Source organism: Panicum virgatum, chromosome 3N (assembly GCF_016808335.1).
Source record: "Panicum virgatum strain AP13 chromosome 3N, P.virgatum_v5, whole genome shotgun sequence".
Lineage (NCBI taxonomy): Eukaryota > Viridiplantae > Streptophyta > Magnoliopsida > Poales > Poaceae > Panicum > Panicum virgatum.
The window spans coordinates 57,152,516-57,171,767 of record NC_053147.1 but is presented as its reverse complement, the minus strand read 5'-3'; the positions used below and the strand labels follow the sequence as shown (position 1 = coordinate 57,171,767).

General features: G+C 46.1%; 1 protein-coding gene, 1 long non-coding RNA gene and 1 other non-coding gene across 4 annotated transcripts; all 3 read right to left on the bottom strand.

Moving 5' to 3' along the window:
- Positions 1 to 787: 787 nt before the first annotated feature.
- Positions 788 to 2,798, bottom strand: LOC120666282 (very-long-chain aldehyde decarbonylase GL1-10-like). Its single transcript, XM_039946101.1, has 5 exons — positions 2,372 to 2,798; positions 1,651 to 1,964; positions 1,377 to 1,524; positions 1,268 to 1,300; positions 788 to 1,082 (listed from the first exon to the last, which is right to left on the bottom strand). Exons 1-5 carry the CDS (start codon positions 2,702 to 2,704, stop codon positions 1,017 to 1,019), a joined length of 894 nt encoding a protein of 297 aa, XP_039802035.1. The 5' UTR covers positions 2,705 to 2,798; the 3' UTR covers positions 788 to 1,016.
- A 643-nt stretch (positions 2,799 to 3,441) lies between these two features.
- LOC120666281 lies at positions 3,442 to 6,575 on the bottom strand. Of its 2 annotated transcripts, none has more exons than XR_005671641.1 (4): positions 6,191 to 6,575; positions 5,889 to 6,105; positions 4,064 to 5,783; positions 3,442 to 3,956 (listed from the first exon to the last, which is right to left on the bottom strand). It is a non-coding gene; the product is annotated as an uncharacterized LOC120666281 (long non-coding RNA). The 2 variants fall into 2 exon arrangements; XR_005671640.1 differs by having other exon boundaries at positions 6,322 to 6,574.
- A 12,275-nt stretch (positions 6,576 to 18,850) lies between these two features.
- Positions 18,851 to 18,957, bottom strand: LOC120668171. Its single transcript, XR_005672271.1, has one exon. It is a non-coding gene; the product is annotated as a small nucleolar RNA R71 (small nucleolar RNA).
- Positions 18,958 to 19,252: the final 295 nt, after the last annotated feature.

The following is a 19,252-nucleotide window of genomic DNA, read 5'->3' as shown; positions in this document are numbered from 1 at the left end:
AATGGGTCATTACTTCATCAGTGCCCCATTTAGTTATCCATGATTCTTTCAGGATCGAGACATTTCTTGGTTGTCAGAAGGTTAACAGATGCAATCCTAGTGGAAGACTGGAAGTCAATGAACACAAATGCAGATGAGGCACGAAAGTAACAGAGCATCCAGAGACAACAAAATTTAGGTAGCATTGTAACTCAGTTTGACCCGAATGAAATCCTATGTGACCCAGCGGTTAGGAAGCAAACCTACAAGAGTATGCTCTGAAATTCAAGTGCAAGTTAAGAGAGCATATATTCGCATGCGTATTGAATGATGATTTTACCTCCATAACTACCGAGGTTCTAAACTTTAGATATGTTTGTGTAAACTTGTTTCTTTTTTTAGAAAAGGGAGAGTTACTATGTTTGTGTAAACTTGTTTATCAGTTACTATGTTTTCGCAGGCTATAGGAAATCTCTAGGTATGCCACTGGGCCCAAGATGCAGTGACAATACAGCCTCGTTAGTTTGGGTATAGCTTCAACAACCTCCCGTACAAGGAAATAAAGAAGACGACATCAGGATGGTTCCACCTGTGTTTGGTGAATTCTAGCCACCGCTCACCGATTGTGGTGCGGCTCAACGCTCGACCACAGAGATTTGGGCTTAAGGATTTGGCACGATCATCACACCGGAGTCTGGATACTGTCACCAAGGGTGTCTGTAGGCCGATGTGCCGCAGACCAGGGTCTTCATATTGATAAATACTGTTTCTCTTATTTACCGAAACAAAGAGTAATATATTAGTTAAATTTGAATAGTTGAGGAACCAATAGTAGTGTTTTCTTACATCGATGCTGCTTCTATAGGGCAGCACATGAACTGATTGCAAGTGTACATATAGATACATATGATCGAGACACCTTGTGGTAGTTAAGGTTTATTTGTTGTCATTCCTTGTCAGAGGAACCATAGTAAAGTATGTCTTGGGTATTCACTTTATTCCACTTATACATGCGCGCGTAAAAAGGTTAACTAATCTCAGTCCTCTTTCCCGCTGCTGTCTCTGGTCTTCACGTTGTTGTGTTCAGCCTCCTTCATCTTGAGCTGCACATGAAGTACAAAAGTTAATGTTGACCTCATAAAAAAAGAAGTAACATGCATATAGCTGGTCAGATCATGTGTGGCATATTAGTAAAGTTTTTCAAATCAATTGAGATAAATCATATAAGTCAAATTTGTACTGGCAGAGATCAAGTAAGAAGGTGCCAACAGTATGAACAAAGCTATACCTTTAATAGGCTTCCCTTGTGGTACATGTAGCCCTGAAAGACAGAGAAAAAAGGCGAGAAATAAGCTAATGTGACGAGTCCATAACTTGCATAGAAACAATAAACTTACTTTGTTTGTCCCATATAAATTGTCGCAGTATGTGAAAATAGAACTGAAATTGCTCTGGCTTTGTCCTCCCGCATAGTGATGGTAGTCGTGAAATTTTGCGCCAACATAGAATGGGATCAACTTCGAGAGGCTGAATGGGAAGTCGTAGCTACATTACAAGAGGAGGTCAATAATAACAAGCGATCATTCGTCAAACACAAATAATAAATTCTAAATACATAACAATCAAAATAATTATAAACTTTAGGACAAACTTGACTTATCTAATAATTACCCGCTGTGTGTGTCCATGTTCACCATTATGCGTATGGAGAACCAAAGCCAATGCGTCGTGACATGACATGGCACAATGGCCGGCCCAGCAAAGATAGTGATGGCATACACGGTTAGCTCGGCATAGGATGCACCGAAGCCCGTCGCTGTCCTGATCTCGTGGTGGGCATAGTGAATCTTATCGTAGCCCCACTTGGTGTGCAGAAAGCGATGCAACCAGTAGTCTATGTAGTCCTCCACCAAGGAGTACACAACGAGCTGTGTCATTGTCTCCCTTGCAGAAGGTAACGGAAGCCCCATCCGCATCCCCAACATCTGTCGTATGAAGTACAAGGTTATTATTAATAATAAGTTGATCTCGTCGATCTTTTTTGGAAATTGCACTAGTCAATTTACTGGCATGCACCGACAAATACTTCTGTAGCTTTGTTTCAATAATTGTTGTGATTCGTTCTTGAGGTTAAATATTCTATTAAAGAGGTAATTAATCTTTATCCGCAAATTTTGTGAGCATCATCTTCATTTAGCTTAGCAATTATTGGCTCATGCAATTCCATAGCAAGGCTAAAGTGTATAATAATGGCAACTAATTGTACTACATTTCAAGTTATTCCTACAATATAATAATAATATAATCTATATTTAAACGTTTACTTAATTTGCAATATGCATGCCAGCTGGTTTTAGTAAATTTCACAAATAAATTAGCATTATATACAGACCTTGAATGCAGCGGAGTAGATGGCTGCGAAAGGACCGATGATAAACGGTACAAGACCCGTGCTGTCCCTCATGTACCGTAGTATGGCGATCGGAGACGCCTGCTTTACTTGGGGCTGCAGCTTGTACTTCAAGGCAAATGCTGGCGCGAGCTGCTGGAGAAGCAGGAGGGGTAGCGGAACGAGTGCATACATGACGAAGAAGACAAGGGCGACGTGCCACATGAGCCACAAGTCTGGCATTCTTGCTGAGTACCGGAACCACCAGGACTCTGCCCATGTCAAGGAACGGCCAAGTGCCGCCTCCGCCTCTGCAGCGGTGCCATAGGGCATCATCGCCGCCGGCCGATGGACTAGCTGGTCTCTGCAAGAGATTTTGAGTACTTGTGTTCAGGTAGCTATGGCCTATGGGGCTGGATGCACGATTGCTATTGTATTTATAAGGGAAGGGATGGCTTGCTACCTGACCAGTGGGCCAGCGAGTGCATTGTTGGTTTGCCTGGCCCGTTGCACATGCAACCACTTCCTATGACGAATCACACACACACACACACACACATACACACACACACACACACACACACACACACACACACACACACACACACACACACACACACACATATATCACTCGTTCCGGTTTCTATTTTTCTTCCGCGTGATTTTGACAAGATCGTGTGACTGCTACGATGTCCTATCCAGTTCACTAGTTTTTTCTTCCACGACGGACGGAGGTTTCAACGTGACTTTTTTTCTTACTTTTCTGATGAAACGGAAGGTTCCAACGTAACTTAGAGTTGAACGTCAGTTAAAAATATCGTGGACAAGGCTCATAACTAAACATTTTCCACGCTTCTGTTGAGGATTGCCGTGCTTCCACTGAGGACTTAAAAATGTTTGTTTATGTTTTGACGTGGAATGTGACAGGAGGTAAACTTTTTTTTCGTAATCTACTATTTGTATTTTGATGAACGGGAAGATTTTGCCCAAGGAGATTCATATTATATCTTCAATTTGTTTGATCGCAAATTTTGCTATATGTGATATCAAATAGTATACCATGTGTGAGCATGAAAACTAAAATGGTGTGGCCATAAATAATACATGCGGCCAAAGTCACAATAGCCTAATAGAAAATAAGACAATCAAGCACTGGATTAGTTTCCTAGCTTATCACAAATAATCAAATATGTGAAAAAAACTTCATAATGATCTTGATCATATCAGAATGCAGTGCTAGAAAGGATTGCATATACTACGATTAAGATGGAGTGCCTGAGAACTAGGAGCATCCTGCTCATACAAAAGACTGTATAATCACCAGGATTAAGAACACAGATTCAGGTATTTGAGTGGGAGAAGGAACGCCCCACACCGCCTATGCAACATTGGTGCAAAGGGACACAAGGTACTTCACCACGATGACAGTGTGTGCATTTTCAGGTCATCATTCCATTGCAGTGTAACAATTTGAGTCATGTTAATCTATTTGAGGAGTCATGTGGTCATTAGCTCACATCCTGATGTAATAGGTTCATACTTATCATCCAGATTTAGAGAAACAATAGGTTCAATTAGAAAAGAAGCCCTGAAAAGAAAATGACAGCTGAAGTGAGCAAAGAACGCAGAAGGATACTGGAGGAAACAGAGGGAAATGGAAGCTTTGAATTGGTTGAAAGACAAAGCAGTAGGAACCTGTTATTTCAGTCAGCAAATCACAACATTCCTTGCATCTGAATGCAGATTCAAGACAAGTCAATCCATTCTGCAAAAGCAAAACTATTTACCAATAAACTATTTTACCTAAAATATGTTACAACAATAATCACCAGCTAAGATATTTTACCTTGAGATTATTTAGCCAGTAGCTGATAATATTCTCTTTCGTGACAAATAAACTCTTTTTCGAGGGCTATGGATATACTACTATGGAGAAAATAAATACTAAATGCATGTCATCCATCAGTCTAAAAATAATATTCTCTGAAACCAACATCACGTGTCATACTAAATTCAGTATGCTTTGTTGTAAGGGCCATGAATCAATCAATAGAGGACAAATGCTCAAAAGTGGCGTATACAAGAAGTGGTAATCTATCCATATGAGTGAACTATTGCCATAGATCCATGAGATAACACTCAGCAATTACAAGATTCAGTGATGTACTTAAATGGCAGAAATCTGGAACACTGAAGTTCCGTAATAATCCTAATCAGATCAAACCTTTAAGCAATATATAGTCCATCACCAACCCAGCATATATATACCCACAAATGCCATTTAAAAATGAACAGTGCCATCAAAGGATTTAAGGGATTCAAAGTTGTAGATAGAAGTAAAATTTGGGGATTCTACCGATGAACTAGAGATCAGTATGAATATCAATTTTGGGGACAAAGATTTTGGGGCTAGATGTAAGATGATCATTCTATTTCTTAAACCATAAAGGCCTCAATTATTTGCTCCCAATAATATGCTGATAGTAAATAATGCCATGTACGAACATAAAAAACTAATTCTATGCAATCTAGCAGCTATAACAAATTGTTATTTTATAAACAATAAAGACCTCAACTATTTACAACTAAAGTAACCTGATCGCAAATAATGCCATGTGCGAACACAAAAAAATAAATTCTATGGCAATGCAACATAGCAAGAACTTTATATTTTTGTAAACTGTAAAGACACAACTTATTTGCAAATGTGCTATTCGCATATGATGCCATTTATGAACATGAAACTTTAATTCTGTGCAGTCTTGCATCACAAGACGTCCTTGTTTTTCAAACCATAAAGAACTCGAGCATTTGCAACTAAAGTAGCATGATTGCAAATTTTTATGCCAGGTGTGAATATGAAAACATAAATTTTACAAGTATGCTTGCCCCATATTCATGTCCTGCTCATTAGGTAGATCATAAAGATCTCAGCAGGAATTGTAAAACAAGATTAGAACAAACATACAGTCTTATTCTACAAGATGTACAGGTACACGGATCGGCATAATCATGTACGTAATAGAAGTAGATCTGAGGATCTGAACTCGCTGACAATAAAAGAAATGGACTAAGCTGAAACGGGATTAAAATTTAAATACTGCTATATCCATGGAACCAGGATTTTCTTCACGGGAGTGCTCCAAGAATTAGTCAAATCTTATTGAATCAGAACTACAAACCTAAAATTAAGTTGTGAACCTTGCACGGACCAGATGGATACTGAAATCTATTAAAACTAGATATGGATAAATAAAATAAGAGGGGGCAAGGTGAGGGTGGCAGCACAAATTGATAGTGGAGGCAAGGGTCCGTCGCCATGGGGATTATAGGGAGGGGAAATCAGAGGACCTGACCTGTTTGGAGCACAGGAGCTTGTGATTTGCAGAGGATGTGCACAGTTACCAGGAGAAATCTTGGTCGACGCAAATTTCGTACACACACCAGATAACGTCAGATTTCGGAGATTAACCAAAATAAATCATATGAGATGATAAAGAGGACTGGTTAGAGGGCTGACCATGGCCGGTGGTGCCTGCTTATGACTGCAGGGCATCTTCCACCTCCACATATAAGGATGCCAGGGTACAACGCTGGAGGAGAAGGTGAGGCCACCGAGGAAGACCCGGGCTGGCCTGACGCTGGGCCGCCGAGGAAGACCCTGGACTTGGCCGCCACGGAGACACCCAACACCACCGGGATCTGCCCGTGGCACCAGCACCCATGGCCGCCTGGACCTGTCCACCACGCCGAGAGAGAGGGTGAGGTCGCCCCGAGGTAGAACTGGGGGGGGGGGGGGGGGGGGGGGTGGGCGACAGAGACCGCTGCCCAAGATGGGTTCGAATGGGGAACGAGAGCCGGATCCTCCGCCACCCCTGCCGGATTCGAACGGGGAACGGGAGCCGGGACCTCCGCCGCCCCAGCCAGATTCGAACGGGAATGGGAGTCGGGACCTCTGCCACCGGCGGAAGCCAAATCCTCATGTAGCTGCCGCCGCCGCCAGAGGAAGCAGGAGCCACCGATGAGGTGGCGGCCGCCAGAAGTCGCTCCTGAAATCGACAAGCTTGCCGCCGCCCCCCTCCACCTCCAGCTGCCCTCCACCACCTCGGCGATGGAGCTTCTACTGGGAACTGCTTCCGTAATCGTGTGCGACGTGGGGGAGCGGTCGTGCGGGCGGGCGGGGAGGGATGCGTGGGTTGCGAAAGAACCGTCCGGGAGAAAAAAAAAAAGACCGGATGCGGAGTGCGGACGGTGGGTCGGTGTTGGCCTGCCTACTGAATTCACCTCAATCAGAGGAAACTTGAGTTCCGCCACACAAAGTGGTTCGGCCGAACCCAAGTCAGGCTCAAACCAAGTCATCTTTAGACACATGCAAGGAAACACAGAGAGAAGCAATCCCATGCACTGGTTCTATGATGGTTTGATCCGAGGGATGCAATGGAACACCCATAGATCCATGGGCCCACAAAAACACAAGATAACGGATTCACTCACTGAGAACCGACCCAGGGGTGCATCACGAACCGTCCAAAGATCGTGTCGGTGCAACGGAGGGCGAAATGGGCCTAGGTGCGGTTCGGCCGCACCACTCTTGGTTCAGCTGAACCCCACTTGTCTCCCACGCAAGGTCAACTGCCTCGGACAGGGAGTTACCGACCTCAGGAAGCAATTCCCGCTGTCAGACCTGAAGACGGTGCATCCAAGGGTTTGGCCGAACCAAATGTGTTCGGCCGAACCGACATTTCAACCGCCTCAGCCCCCCTTCAGCTACAAGTACCCCCTCACTCTCTAGGTACTATAAATACCTGGGTTCGGGGCAGAAGCAAAACACACAGAAAGAAAGCAAAAGGCAAAGGCGCTGCAAATATTAGAAATAGGGAGAGAGTGAGAGGTAGAGAGTGTCGGGGAGGAGTTGGAGATGTCGGCTCCTCTTCCACTTTGTGCCTCGGGGATGGAGCTCCACCAAGAGTGAAGTCTTCGTCTTCTGGCCGGGTACCATTGTAGCTTACTATTTTAGTTGAGTAATAAATCCAGCCCTTATTTATCTTTTACTTGTGGGTTCTTTGATTGCGTTTGATATAGTTTATACCGTATCTTTCGTGATTGCTCATATCATTAACGTTGGGTGTGAATATTAAATTCTAGTGTAGGCATAGAGCCTAGGCTATAGTTTAACTTGGAATGCGCCCAACCCCACGGACTGTGTGGTAGGTAGTAGGTGGTGACAGCCCTATCTATCCTTTGCAATCCACCACGTTCGGGTTGGCAGGTAGAGGTCTTAGGTCGTTATAGGTGCAAGTCTTTTCTCGGCTAGTGGCATGGCGGCATCCGAAGCAAGTAGAAATGGATAAGTCCTGGATAAGTTATCTCACTAGGTAGTAAACTACGTGAAACTCTGGCCAGCAGACCCTCTCTACCCATAAAAACCATTTTCTTCTCTGTCGTCACCTACACCCGGACGAATTATTTCTAGATTAGTGCGCTTCTCATTTCCTTTGGAAATCGATACTCTGAAATACTCCTTGGTGAAAGCTACATCGGTATTCATACGCTTGTGGATTATTCTGTTAGGCATAAGGATCGCCAACAGTGACTCAAGCTCTCCAACTCTTGCAAAGAATATCTTTCTTTGATGTGTGGCAAGAGCCCTTGAAAAGCCAATTCTGCCAACTTGATATTGTTGAGAGACAAGTTGTAACAACGGCTCGTGACGCCCCTGAATATCTGAATGTAATCCGGGACTGGCTCGTCCCTCTGCTTGACCATTGTTAAATCTGTTAGCTTCATCTCATGTACTCTAGCAAAGAAGTACTTGTGAAACTGCTTCTCTAGATCGGCCCATGTGATGACGGAATTGACTGGCACAGAAGAGAACCAAGCAAAGGCCGATCCAGAGAGCGACAGAGGGAACAAGTGAATCCTAAGGGCATCGCTTCCAGAAGCTTCTCTACACTAGATCAAGAACCGGCTGATGTGCTCAACAGCTGACACATTGTCTTGTCTAGAGAATTTTGTGAAATCCGGCACCCTATATCGAGGTGGCATGGTGATCTGATCATAAGCCTCAGGATAAGGGCTTACGATATATGAATGCCGGATCCTTAGGCTTCAAGCCAAACTGATTTCTCATCACATTGGCTATCTATGGCGTCCAGTCAATGTTCTGGAGCCCAAAATTCGGCTGCTGCACGGGTTGCTGCACTTGTTGTACCGGAGGATGGACTAGTGCCTGCTACTGTGGCTGCTCAGGCGCAGGCTGCTCGATCACCATTTGTTGCTGACAATCCGCAAGTTGCGCCAAATAATTCGTCAACGGCTAATTAGACGATGGATCTAGCTGCAGGTATAGGGCCATCGGCTGGGTAGCCGATGCTGGTGCTTGAGGACCGCTCATCTGTTGCTGAGGAGATGGTGGTTGAGCATACATCGCTAGGGGGTTGGGTCCTTTGTGGCGTAGGGCACACACCTTGGGTTGGTGCTCCCGTGCCAGCAAAATTCTGGCTCTGCATCTGGACCCCTGCACCTGCGGAAGTCATCTCTTGAGGCATCCCCAAAGATGAAGTGGGCACGTAACCCGGTGGTGTGTTGAAGAGGTTCTTCAGTGCTGATAAAACCAACAGCAAACTCGGAGTGAAAGTAGGAGCCGTCTGGACTAGAGTTCCCACCGGTTGGAACATTTGTGCCAGGAAGATGAAAGGCGGTATAGGAGGGAATCCTGTGCCTGCCTGTACTGTGCTAATCGGCGTCGGCTGGGTGCCGATGCCTGCTGTAGCAGAGGCTGCTGCTCTGCTAGCTGATGCGGCCGATGACTCTGGGTGAGAGTAACACGGCCCTTTGAACCTGGTCTGATGGCCAGTCGTCATCTGGTGAATGGCATTCTGGACCGAGTTCATCAAGACATTCGATTGGTTGATCATGGCTTGGTGCATTGCCTAATCGAACATCTCCTGGAATTTCACCGAATCCTTGGTGATGGTGATCTAATGTGGCGCAGGGAGGGGAATCCTCTGGACAACTTTCCCTCTCGTGGTGGCCCTGAAGGATTGAAGGCATGTACGCTTGTACTCCTCCATAGCTTTCTTCATGAGTTGCTTCTGTGCGTCATCAAGATCCTCCTTGGTAATGGGGACAATGTTGCTCAGATTGACCTCCGAGTTGACGCTCTTCTTCCTATCAACCATGATGGAATCATTGTTGACGTGGTCGTGCTGAGCGTGCCAAGAAGCGTATTGATGCAAAAATCCGCCGATCGGACTCCACGTGGCAACACGCTAGGGCCTAGGAGATCTGCTTCACTCCATAGTACACAACCCACTTGATGCCGTGAAGGTGCTAGGCGTGCCAGTCAATTTGACCTGCAATTGACAAGAGATGGTAAACGTTAAATTCTGGAACGTATTGACTAGGGGCCGAATCGTTCCACCAGGGTATCAGCTAGGCAGCCGATACAGCTAATAAAGCAATCGGCTAGTGTCAGACCCGAGGCTATAGGATAGCGTAGGTAGCACGGATCTGTACGGGATAAGGGATAGGGCATGTCCTATACATTGACGTCATGTAATCTACTCGTGTAGAGTTAGGACTAGTCAATACATAAGGAAACTACTCGATACACACTCGAGTAGGACTCCAGGCTCGTATTAGACTAGGATTTCCATGTAACCCAGTCCCCCTAGACTATATAAGGGAAGACAGGGTCCCCCTCCAAACAATCGACAACCATCTAAGGCAATACAAACCACACAAGACGTAGGGTATTACACTCTTGGCGGCATGAACCTGTCTAATTCTTTTGTTCCTTGCATCATCGAGTTCCTGATCTCGAAGACACTCTACCTAAAACCTACCACCTCGAGGTATCCCTCGGTGGGCTTGGAGGTTAAACACCGACAGCTGGCGCGCCAGGTAGGGGGCGCTCATCAATGATCCACTGGAGAATTCGATGGCTTCTCCAAAATTCAATAGCAATGTGCCCAAGGAGGGAACCACGTTCGTCTTCGGCTCCTGGGTCTACACCGCCAATGGATCAGGTGGCTTCGGCAACCACCTAACCAATCCCAGTGAGACGAAGACACCTGTAACAGCTCACGGCAACAGCCTTGATGAGTTTGTTGATCAACTCAATGAGATCGAGCTTCCAGTCCACATCAAGCCCGATCATAATTCGACCTCAATTCGCTGTCTCTCTCCGAGCCCGAAGAGGACTTGGACTTACCACTCCGTGACGGAGAGTGGGGAGCCACCGTTGCACGGGTGGTCCTTGATCCCGACATCTACTCGGATTCGACTAAGCAATCCGTTGAATCTGGATTCAAGTCGATCTCATGTCCGAGAATAGGCAACTCCAATCTCATCCACGGAATAGACAACGTTTCCCATGACATTGCTGAGTGCATCAAATTCGCAGAATCCGACCTTCAGGAGGATGAAGGTAACCCAAAGCTCGAAGAACCAAGCCCACGACAGGATCGTACGGGCGATATCTTCTCCGGGCTTGATCGGGTCAACGCGAAATTGGCCGACTGCATTAAAATGACTCAAGCAGCCAAACAACAAATGAAAGCTGGAAAGGAGGTCGACTCTAGTTCCCACTCGGATCTTGAGAAGCATAGCCCATGACCGAGATCGATGGGCAGAACTATGTCAGGGACTAGATGGATCAATCCTCCCACCAACAATGAGGAATTCAATGATCCAGAGCTACTCGAGGATGATGAACAGTGGTCATGGGACATCGAAGAATTATTGGAGGGAATATGCCAACCTGATCCCCCATGTTCGAACAGTGATCCAGATGATCCAAACCCAATTAAAAGTTACAAGCGATGGTTGAACGACAATGCTGCCCGTACTGAGATGGGACTTCCACTTACTAGATTCCTGATTCTCGATGAAATTGCTCTTCGTACTACCTTCGGTTTGCCTTCTCCTGTGGCCCCTCGCTAGAAATTTCCGAAGTTCGAACCCTCCTCCAACAAGGAAGGAGATTTGGATGACGAAAGCTTTCTGGCAATAAAGGGTGCCTGAGAAAGAGTCACCAAGCTCAAGCAAGTCGACTCAGGTTTGGGAGACAGCAATCCAGTCCGTATTGACCCCCCGAAGATCTTGGATATAAAACCAACCCGCCAAGGTGTTGCTACGCACAAGAACAAGAGGTAGGATCAACAGGCTCTTGGAGAATCCAAGGGCAACAATCTCCCCTTCCAGCAAGGTGTACCCCTTAAGGGAAAAGAAGAAACTCCACGCGTTGAAGACCTCTGTCGAGAAGTTCTTAGAGCAACTCCAACAGATTGATCTTCCCCTTTCCCTTTTCCACTTTTTCTCAATATAGGGGATTGATGTTAAAAAAATCTACTCCAACAGATTGATTTTCCATCTCCCTTTCCCCTTTATTTTTTCTCAATCCCCAATAATTTCTCTCCAATCCCCAATAGAAAGGGGAGACATCACATATCCCTTTCCATATAGAAAAAGGGAAAATCAATCTGCTGGAGCACTTCTTTTATATATGTTGAAATTGAGAAAGAGGGTTTCCCTATATGATGAGAAAGGGAAAAAGGGAAGATCAATCTGTTGGAGTTGCTCTTATGGTGCGCATCGAGGAAATCCATGAGACCCTTGATGAGGACGACCCCATGGAACAAATTGACCTCCTCAACTACAATTCAAGCGACTACGATGAATTCCTGTCCGAAGATAACATCGACCCAGCAGCAAAGGAAACAGAGACAAAGATAGTCGTCAACTACAACTCTCCACCTACTCCCTCGGGCCTCAGGGTCACCGTGGAAATAAAGGATGACGAAAACAACACCCAAAGAGAGCAAAAGAAAAACCTCAACAGAAAAAGAAATCTACGGCGTCGCTGAGCCGAGCACTACCGAAACCAAGGCGGTGACTCATACGACTACTCCAATAGCGATCTCCACAACGTCATCAACATCAGGCGTGACGCCCGCAATGTGATCATCTCCAAGAAAAGGGAACGAGAAGAAACAGAGGCTTACAGCCCCACGTCTAACTATCGTCTGCCCGATAACTACAGACACGCCTCACAAAGGCATGCAAACGCCAATCTCCAGTTGACATCACAACGATCAAGGAAAGAAGATTTCACTCAGGAGTGCTTCAAGAAGACCTTACACCAGTAGTGCATTCTACATCCAAAAAGCAAGCACTCTATGTATGCTTGTCGCACTCTGCAAAAAGCGCTTGGAGCACCTCTACCGGATGATAACAGGGAAATTTAAAGAGTCACTGCGAGCAAAGACTCGCCTACACTATTGTGTACTCTATTTTACAATAAAATAGCCATTGTTTAGTGCAAATCACTCTAAACAAATGGCAACTATTTTGTAAAGCCATTTGTAAAGGATTATCATCCTTCTATTGAATCATATTAAGGGCTAGTTTCCTTTGATGATCAACCCCTTCGGGAACGACTCCCTTACATGGCTTGCATCGCATCGCCTCTGAATAAGACTCACTCGAGTTCGAAACGAGTAGTTCCCAGGCTCAGGGCCTAATAAAAGGGCCTCGACCCTATAAAACTCACTCGAAGCACCAACCTTTCTCTGTCTCGCAGAGTAAAAGGCATAAGCCAAATCGAGTAGTTCCCAGTCTCAGCGCCTAATAAAAGGGCCTCGGCCATATAAAACTCACTCGAAGCGCCAACCTTTGTCTGTCTTGCAGAGTAAAAGGCACAAGCCAAATCAAGTAGTTCCCAGGCTCAGCGCCTAATCTAAATACAGGTTTGACCCTCAGCCTAAATCTATGATTCAACCTAAGGATTGGGGGCTACTCCATATGGAGTGCGAGTAAAATCGCTCCCCATATAAAAATCTAAGTCTACACGGGCAAGAGCACCATGCAGTCTCGAAGCAGCTAAGAAAGTACTCGAAGGACGCCTTGAATGAAGCATCAGCAAGTAGTCAAAGGCTACTATGGAAGTACTCAAAGACCTGCTACATCGACTACAAAGAGCTCGAGGGCTTGTGAGACCCGGGGCTATAGGATAGCGTAGGTATCACGGATCTATACGGGATAAGGGATAGGGCATGTCCTATACACTGACGTCATGTAATCTACTCGTGTAGAGTTAGGACTAGTTGATACAGAAGGAAACTACTCGATACACACTCGAGTAGGACTCCAGGCTCATATTAGACTAGGACATGTAACCTTGTCCCCCCAGACTATATAAGGGCGGACAAGGACCCCCTCCAAACAATCGACAACACCGACATAGGACGTTGGGTATTACACTCTCGGCGGCCCGAACCTATCTAATTCTTGTGTTCTTTGCACCTTCGAGTTCCTGATCTCGGCGACACTCTACCTAAAACCTACCACCTCGGGGTATCCCTCGGTGGGCTTGGAGGTTAAACACCGACAACTAGCAGAAAGCCGATTTAATAGATTACGTTTTATTAATTTCTTAATAACACATGAACAACACCTAGATCTGAACTTGATCAGCTATAGTGATGGGATCATGGTAACAAGCCGAAGAATGCAGCAGATCTAAGCTAGATAACTTTGTGATAAAAGCTAAAACAAGCTAGATAGATTAATCTAACAGGAAATAACTAGCATCGATAACTTATGAATAAATCAGATCTTGATAAAAGCGATGCGCCGCAAATCTAAGATCTAACATATTCGATAACTTTGAGTAAAATAGATAGAGGAAGAAGCGATGCATCGTCAACCTTGGGCCTATCCACGTTACTCGACATGGAACATACCAACACGCTGGAGATCAAAGCCGATGCAGCCCTGCCTGCTGAGAATGAACTCATAAAGAGGAAAAAGCTACTTCAACTAGGGTTTTTGCGAAGTCGCCGATGAAAAAGTAGATGCAAGTAATGTAAAGGTTGTATTTGGATGTGGTTGATCACGTTTATAAGACCTGCCGGTCTGCTATTTATAGCCTAAAGCCTAGACTCCTTGTCGATTACAACTTACATGACTTGAAAATAAAGAAAACAAACTTTCCTAACAAATTGACTCCGACTCCACGTGATAACTTGACGACGCAACTCACCAGGCCAATTTTGCTCCATCAGCTACGACACTGTTGACGGTCATTATCACATAAAATTTGATCGTCAAAGTGAACTAAAATGACAACATTTCATGTCACATCATAACAAAAATATTAATTATCTAATGAGTTCCACGAGTTTCGATGCTCCCATATGTTTTGCAGGAACTTCTTATTTTCATAGGTAAAACCTATCTCAAATGAGGAAATAAAGTTCACCATTGTGAAGAGCTCGTCACGCTGATCAAAATGGATATATAATTTGCTATTTTTGGAGCTCCCAATAAAAAGATATGAATTTCGCAAATTAAAAAAGGAGTGCTGATGTCATCACTGACATCAGCACTCCTAGAAGACAACACCAGAGCGCGATGCGTGGCAACGATTCAAAGCGCGCGTGCGCACGCACGGGAGCACACCACCGCAGACGCTGCATGGCTGGCCCAGCAGCCTAGCGAGGGAACGCGCGCGCGGGAAGCGGTGCGCCGTCCGCAAGGCTGGTTGGCGGGCCCGGCCGCCCTCGCGCGCGCGGGCGCGCGCAGCGCCCCGCCAAAAACTGGCCCGCAGGGGGCACGTGGCGGCCCGCGGTAGGTGCGCTGGAGGCGGTGGCGACCCAAGCGCGGGAGGCGCAGCTCGGCCGGTGGTTTTCGGCCGGTGCAGCGCCCAGGACTCCGGTTTTTCTTCCAAAGACACACAATAGCGCATATTCTTCTCGATTCATCTCCGGTTTTCGCCCCTGGAGTGCGGTTTTCGTCCGGTTTTTGCTAGAGGTCGATGGAGGAGGATGTTACCGACACCAAGGAGGTCGGTTGCATGCAGGGAGGTCGGTTGCATGCAAGGGTGTTATTAGAAATATTCCTAGCACCTCTCCCCCTATAAATAGAGGCCATTCCCTCCTCCCACAACACACACCTACACACTTGAGCTTCATTTCTCCATCATATATTTGTAGTAGTGTCCCTCTAGGTGTTCTCCACCTAGTTGTATTTTAGAAATGAGGAGGAGAGTGAGAGTAGAAGCGAGGAGGAGGAGTCGGGCTTGTCAGAATCTCCTCAGCTTTTGTACCTCTACGGATCTGCTTCAACTCGAGTTGCTTCCAGGTTATCTTTCGATATTTCTGAGCTTATTATTATTCTAAATTCAGTTCTTGCTTTATTTCACTTACGGTAATTCCGCTTGACCGAGTGCTCTAGTCCAGGTACCGGGTTAGAGTAGTAATCATTAGCATAGACGTGATGTCTAGGCTTGTGTTTACCTGAGTTTGCGCCCAATCCCACGGATAGTTGTGGTAGCCCCGGAGGTGACAGCTCCGATCAGGCCTTTGTATTCCACCACATTCGGGTTGGTGTTTTCGTAGGGCTGTTGGCGGCCTGACCCCGATCACCTTTTCCCAGTCTTTTCGAGGATCGGAAAGGTACCGCCGCTCCAAAGTAAATGAAGTTTAGTGAGCCTGACCCTTTAGCTTCTGGTAATCTCAGGAATACCTTAGGAGACCCTCTCTTCCTACAAAAACATTCTTTCTACCTTGTCTTTGGATGACCTTGGCCCCTCTCTAGTTCACTTCTCGTTCCCCATGGAAATCGATACCTTGGAATACTCCGGGTGAAAGCTACAGCGGTATCCGTGTGCTTACGGATTTAACAAATACCAACAAGCTTTCTGGCGCTGTTGCCGGGGAGCGGTAGCTATTCTAGAATCGAACCAAGTCATTCGTGTATCCTTTTTCATTTTACCACCACCACTTTCACCTCACCACATCCATCAACCACCACCCATCACATGGATTCCACTCCTATTCATCAGTTCTCCGCACCAAAGGGCGAGTTCTTAGAGCCACCACAGTCGTCAAAGCCAATCACAGCTCTTGGCTATGAACTCCATCCTAGCTTTATAGCCATGGTTCGGGACCAATCCTTTTCTGGGCACGAAGATGAAAATCCTTATACCCACCTTCGGGAATTTGAGCATTTGTGTTCTTGCCTTCATATTAAAGGTATGGAACATGAGACCATTAAATGGTAGTTGTTTCCGTTCTCCCTTTTGGGTAGAGCGAAGAAATGGTATGCTCATACCATTGGTGGAGTTAATGGAAATTGGGATGAACTTTGGGACAAATTTTGTCTCGCTTTCTTCCCCGATTCCCGAGTTGGTGACCTTCGTATAGAAATTCTCACCATCTGGCAGAAAGAGAAAGAGACTCTAGGAGCAGCTTGGGCTAGATTCACAGACCTTATAAATACCGGCCCAAACCTTTCTTTGCCTGACCACGTCCTTTTGAATCACTTCTATCTTGGTCTAAGCAAAGAGGCTGCTGATTACCTAGATATTTCTTCTAGAGGCTCGTTCAAGCACATGACTATTGATGCTAGTTAAGTACGAAATATGACCGTCAACTATACTCATTTAAGAAGGAAAACTATACCTCTTACACACATATTTGTATCACTAACCTAGCTCCATAGTTGTTTTCGAGAATTTATGATTTCAGGAGCACAGGTCCGGAAAAAGACGAAAACACGACGAATACGCAGACAGAAGTCACAGACGATCGTGTCCTGCAGAACATGAGTAAAGGAGGCCCACAAACCAGACCAAACCAACCAACCAAGCCCCGGCACCGACCATCTGACATCAGGACCCACCAGACAGTGTACCAGGGAAGGTCGGTGGGAAATGGCACCAAGGGGGGGGGGGGTCGGCCGACCCCACCTGGCAGCCAAATGGGCTGAGTCTTGGCGGGAAGCTTGATCCTATCCTCTAGAGGTCAGTTAGGCATGTTTCCATGTATATAATTGGCGGGAACCGACCTCAAGCACTATATAAGGGGCCTCCCACCACTCTCTCTCACACACACCACTTGAAGGCCTCTCTCTCTCTACACTCTCTTGTGACTTGTACTCCTTAGGGTAGTGGAGCTAGGCTAGTACTTTATCTCCTTAGCGAATCCAGTCGTCCTCGGGGTCGGCGAGCAATCCTCGGCCTCTGGTATGGCTTTGTATTCAGACTTTCGTTATGCTATTCATATTGAGTTCATTCTTGGTTATCTTGCTATGTTCGTAGCATGCTTGGCCTTGATCAGTGCTTTACCAAGTTATTCTAGTTGCATGCTTAGACCAGATGATCTAGGTAAGGATATCGGTTCGTTGTGCTTTCGGGCTTGCCTTATCATTTTACCTGTCCATCCGAAGGGTGGGGGACTCGGGGGTGTTAGGGTAGTGACCTCATATGCGGGCATGGTGCCCGGGTATGCGGGATCCTTCGGATATGACGGTGTTCCACGGTGTGACTGGGTAGATCGCAGGTGGTGACAGCCCTATCGGTCCGCCGGGAAACTGCTTCTCAGTTAGCGTACTCCTCGACGTTCGGGTACTATGTAGGAGTTCAAGCAAAGATGAAACGGGACTGGATATTCTCCAGTGCGGGTCATTTTCCCTGATATCCCTAATTTCCCAGCACCTGCAGCTCTAAGCAATGTGGCTAACGTAACTTATCTGCTAACATGAAAAGTATACTAGGAATCTTTGCCTATGCTCCCACTAACCTTAGGTGTGCTTGTTTATTCTTTATTCATGAGAGTTGGTTGTTCTGTGTGTGTCACATTACCCCTGATTATTATTCACTATCCGTTGAGAAAATATAAATAACGATACCTTAAATACTTCCGGGTGAAATGCTACAACGGTATATCCGTGCGCTTGCGGATCTTTCTGTAAACATTAAGACATACCAACACCAGCATTTCTAGCGGCGTTGCTAGGAACTAACCACTCCTAGTGGCAACGCTAAGAAATGCCAACAAGCATTTCTGGCACCGTTGCCGGGGATGGCACTAGGTGTAAAGTATATTTACTGAAGTACATAAACATGGCAATATAAGTATGAGGTAGCTACTGCTTATACAGGCTAATGTGTTTATCTTTTTGTTTTCTCCTGATTGATGAAAACAGGGTAGTGTATGTCTGGTATCTCCTGAGAAGCTCGTGAGAAGGGTCCGACCTCGCGTTGTCCCTCCTCCGATCTCGCAGTCGACAAGTGAGCCAGCTTCCCAAGCACCATCAATCACTGAACTCATGGCTGAGAAGACTCTCCTCGACTTCTCCATCCCCTCAGCTGCCAATGTGGCAACTGGACCCAACGTCGATGTTGGAGACGTGAACTTTGAGATGAAGTCCAGCCTCATAAACATGGTGCAGGCTAGCCCATTCTGTGGCAAGCTGAATGAGGACTCTAACGGCCATCTCCAGAACTTTCTGGAGTTATGCAAGACCGTAACCTTAAGGGGCATTACAGCTGACGCCATCAGGCTCCGCCTGTTTCCTTTCTCCCTCCTGGGGAAGGAGAAATAGTGGTTTTATCATAACAAGGAAGCCGTCAGCACGTGGGACAAGTGTTCCACAGCGTTACTCACTAAATTCTTCCCGTTGGGCAAAATCAATGCCCTATGTGGAAGAATTTCATGTTTCTAGCAGACAGGAATGTAATCCATCCCAGAAGCTTGGGAGAGACTTCAAGAATATATACTCGCCTGTCCTCATCATGGGATGGACGAGCGGCTCATGCTCCAAAGCTTCTACAACGGGCTAACGACTACATCCAGGGCCCACCTTGATGTTGCTGCTGGAGGAGCCTATCTCGACCTGACAATTGCCAAGGCTACGGCCTTAATCAAGAAGATGGTCTCCAACCAGGGCTGGAATGAGGAGCGTTCCTAGCCCAGAACCAAGGGCGGAATGCATACCGTCAAGGAGACGGACATGCTTGCCGCCAAGCTGGACCTCCTAATGAAGAAGCTTGATGAAGGGAACTGGCAACAAATGCTCGTTCCTGTTCATGCCTTG

Excerpts from the sequence above, each read along its gene's own strand:
- LOC120666282 (XM_039946101.1), bottom strand. The coding sequence starts at position 2,704 with ATGATGCCCTATGGCACCGCTGCAGAGGCGGAGGCGGCACTTGGCCGT. Across the intron at positions 1,525-1,650 it reads AACATGGACACACACAGCGG|CTACGACTTCCCATTCAGCC; the intron begins GTAATTATTAGA and ends CTTGTAATGTAG. Across the intron at positions 1,083-1,267 it reads ACAAGGGAAGCCTATTAAAG|CTCAAGATGAAGGAGGCTGA; the intron begins GTATAGCTTTGT and ends CTTCATGTGCAG.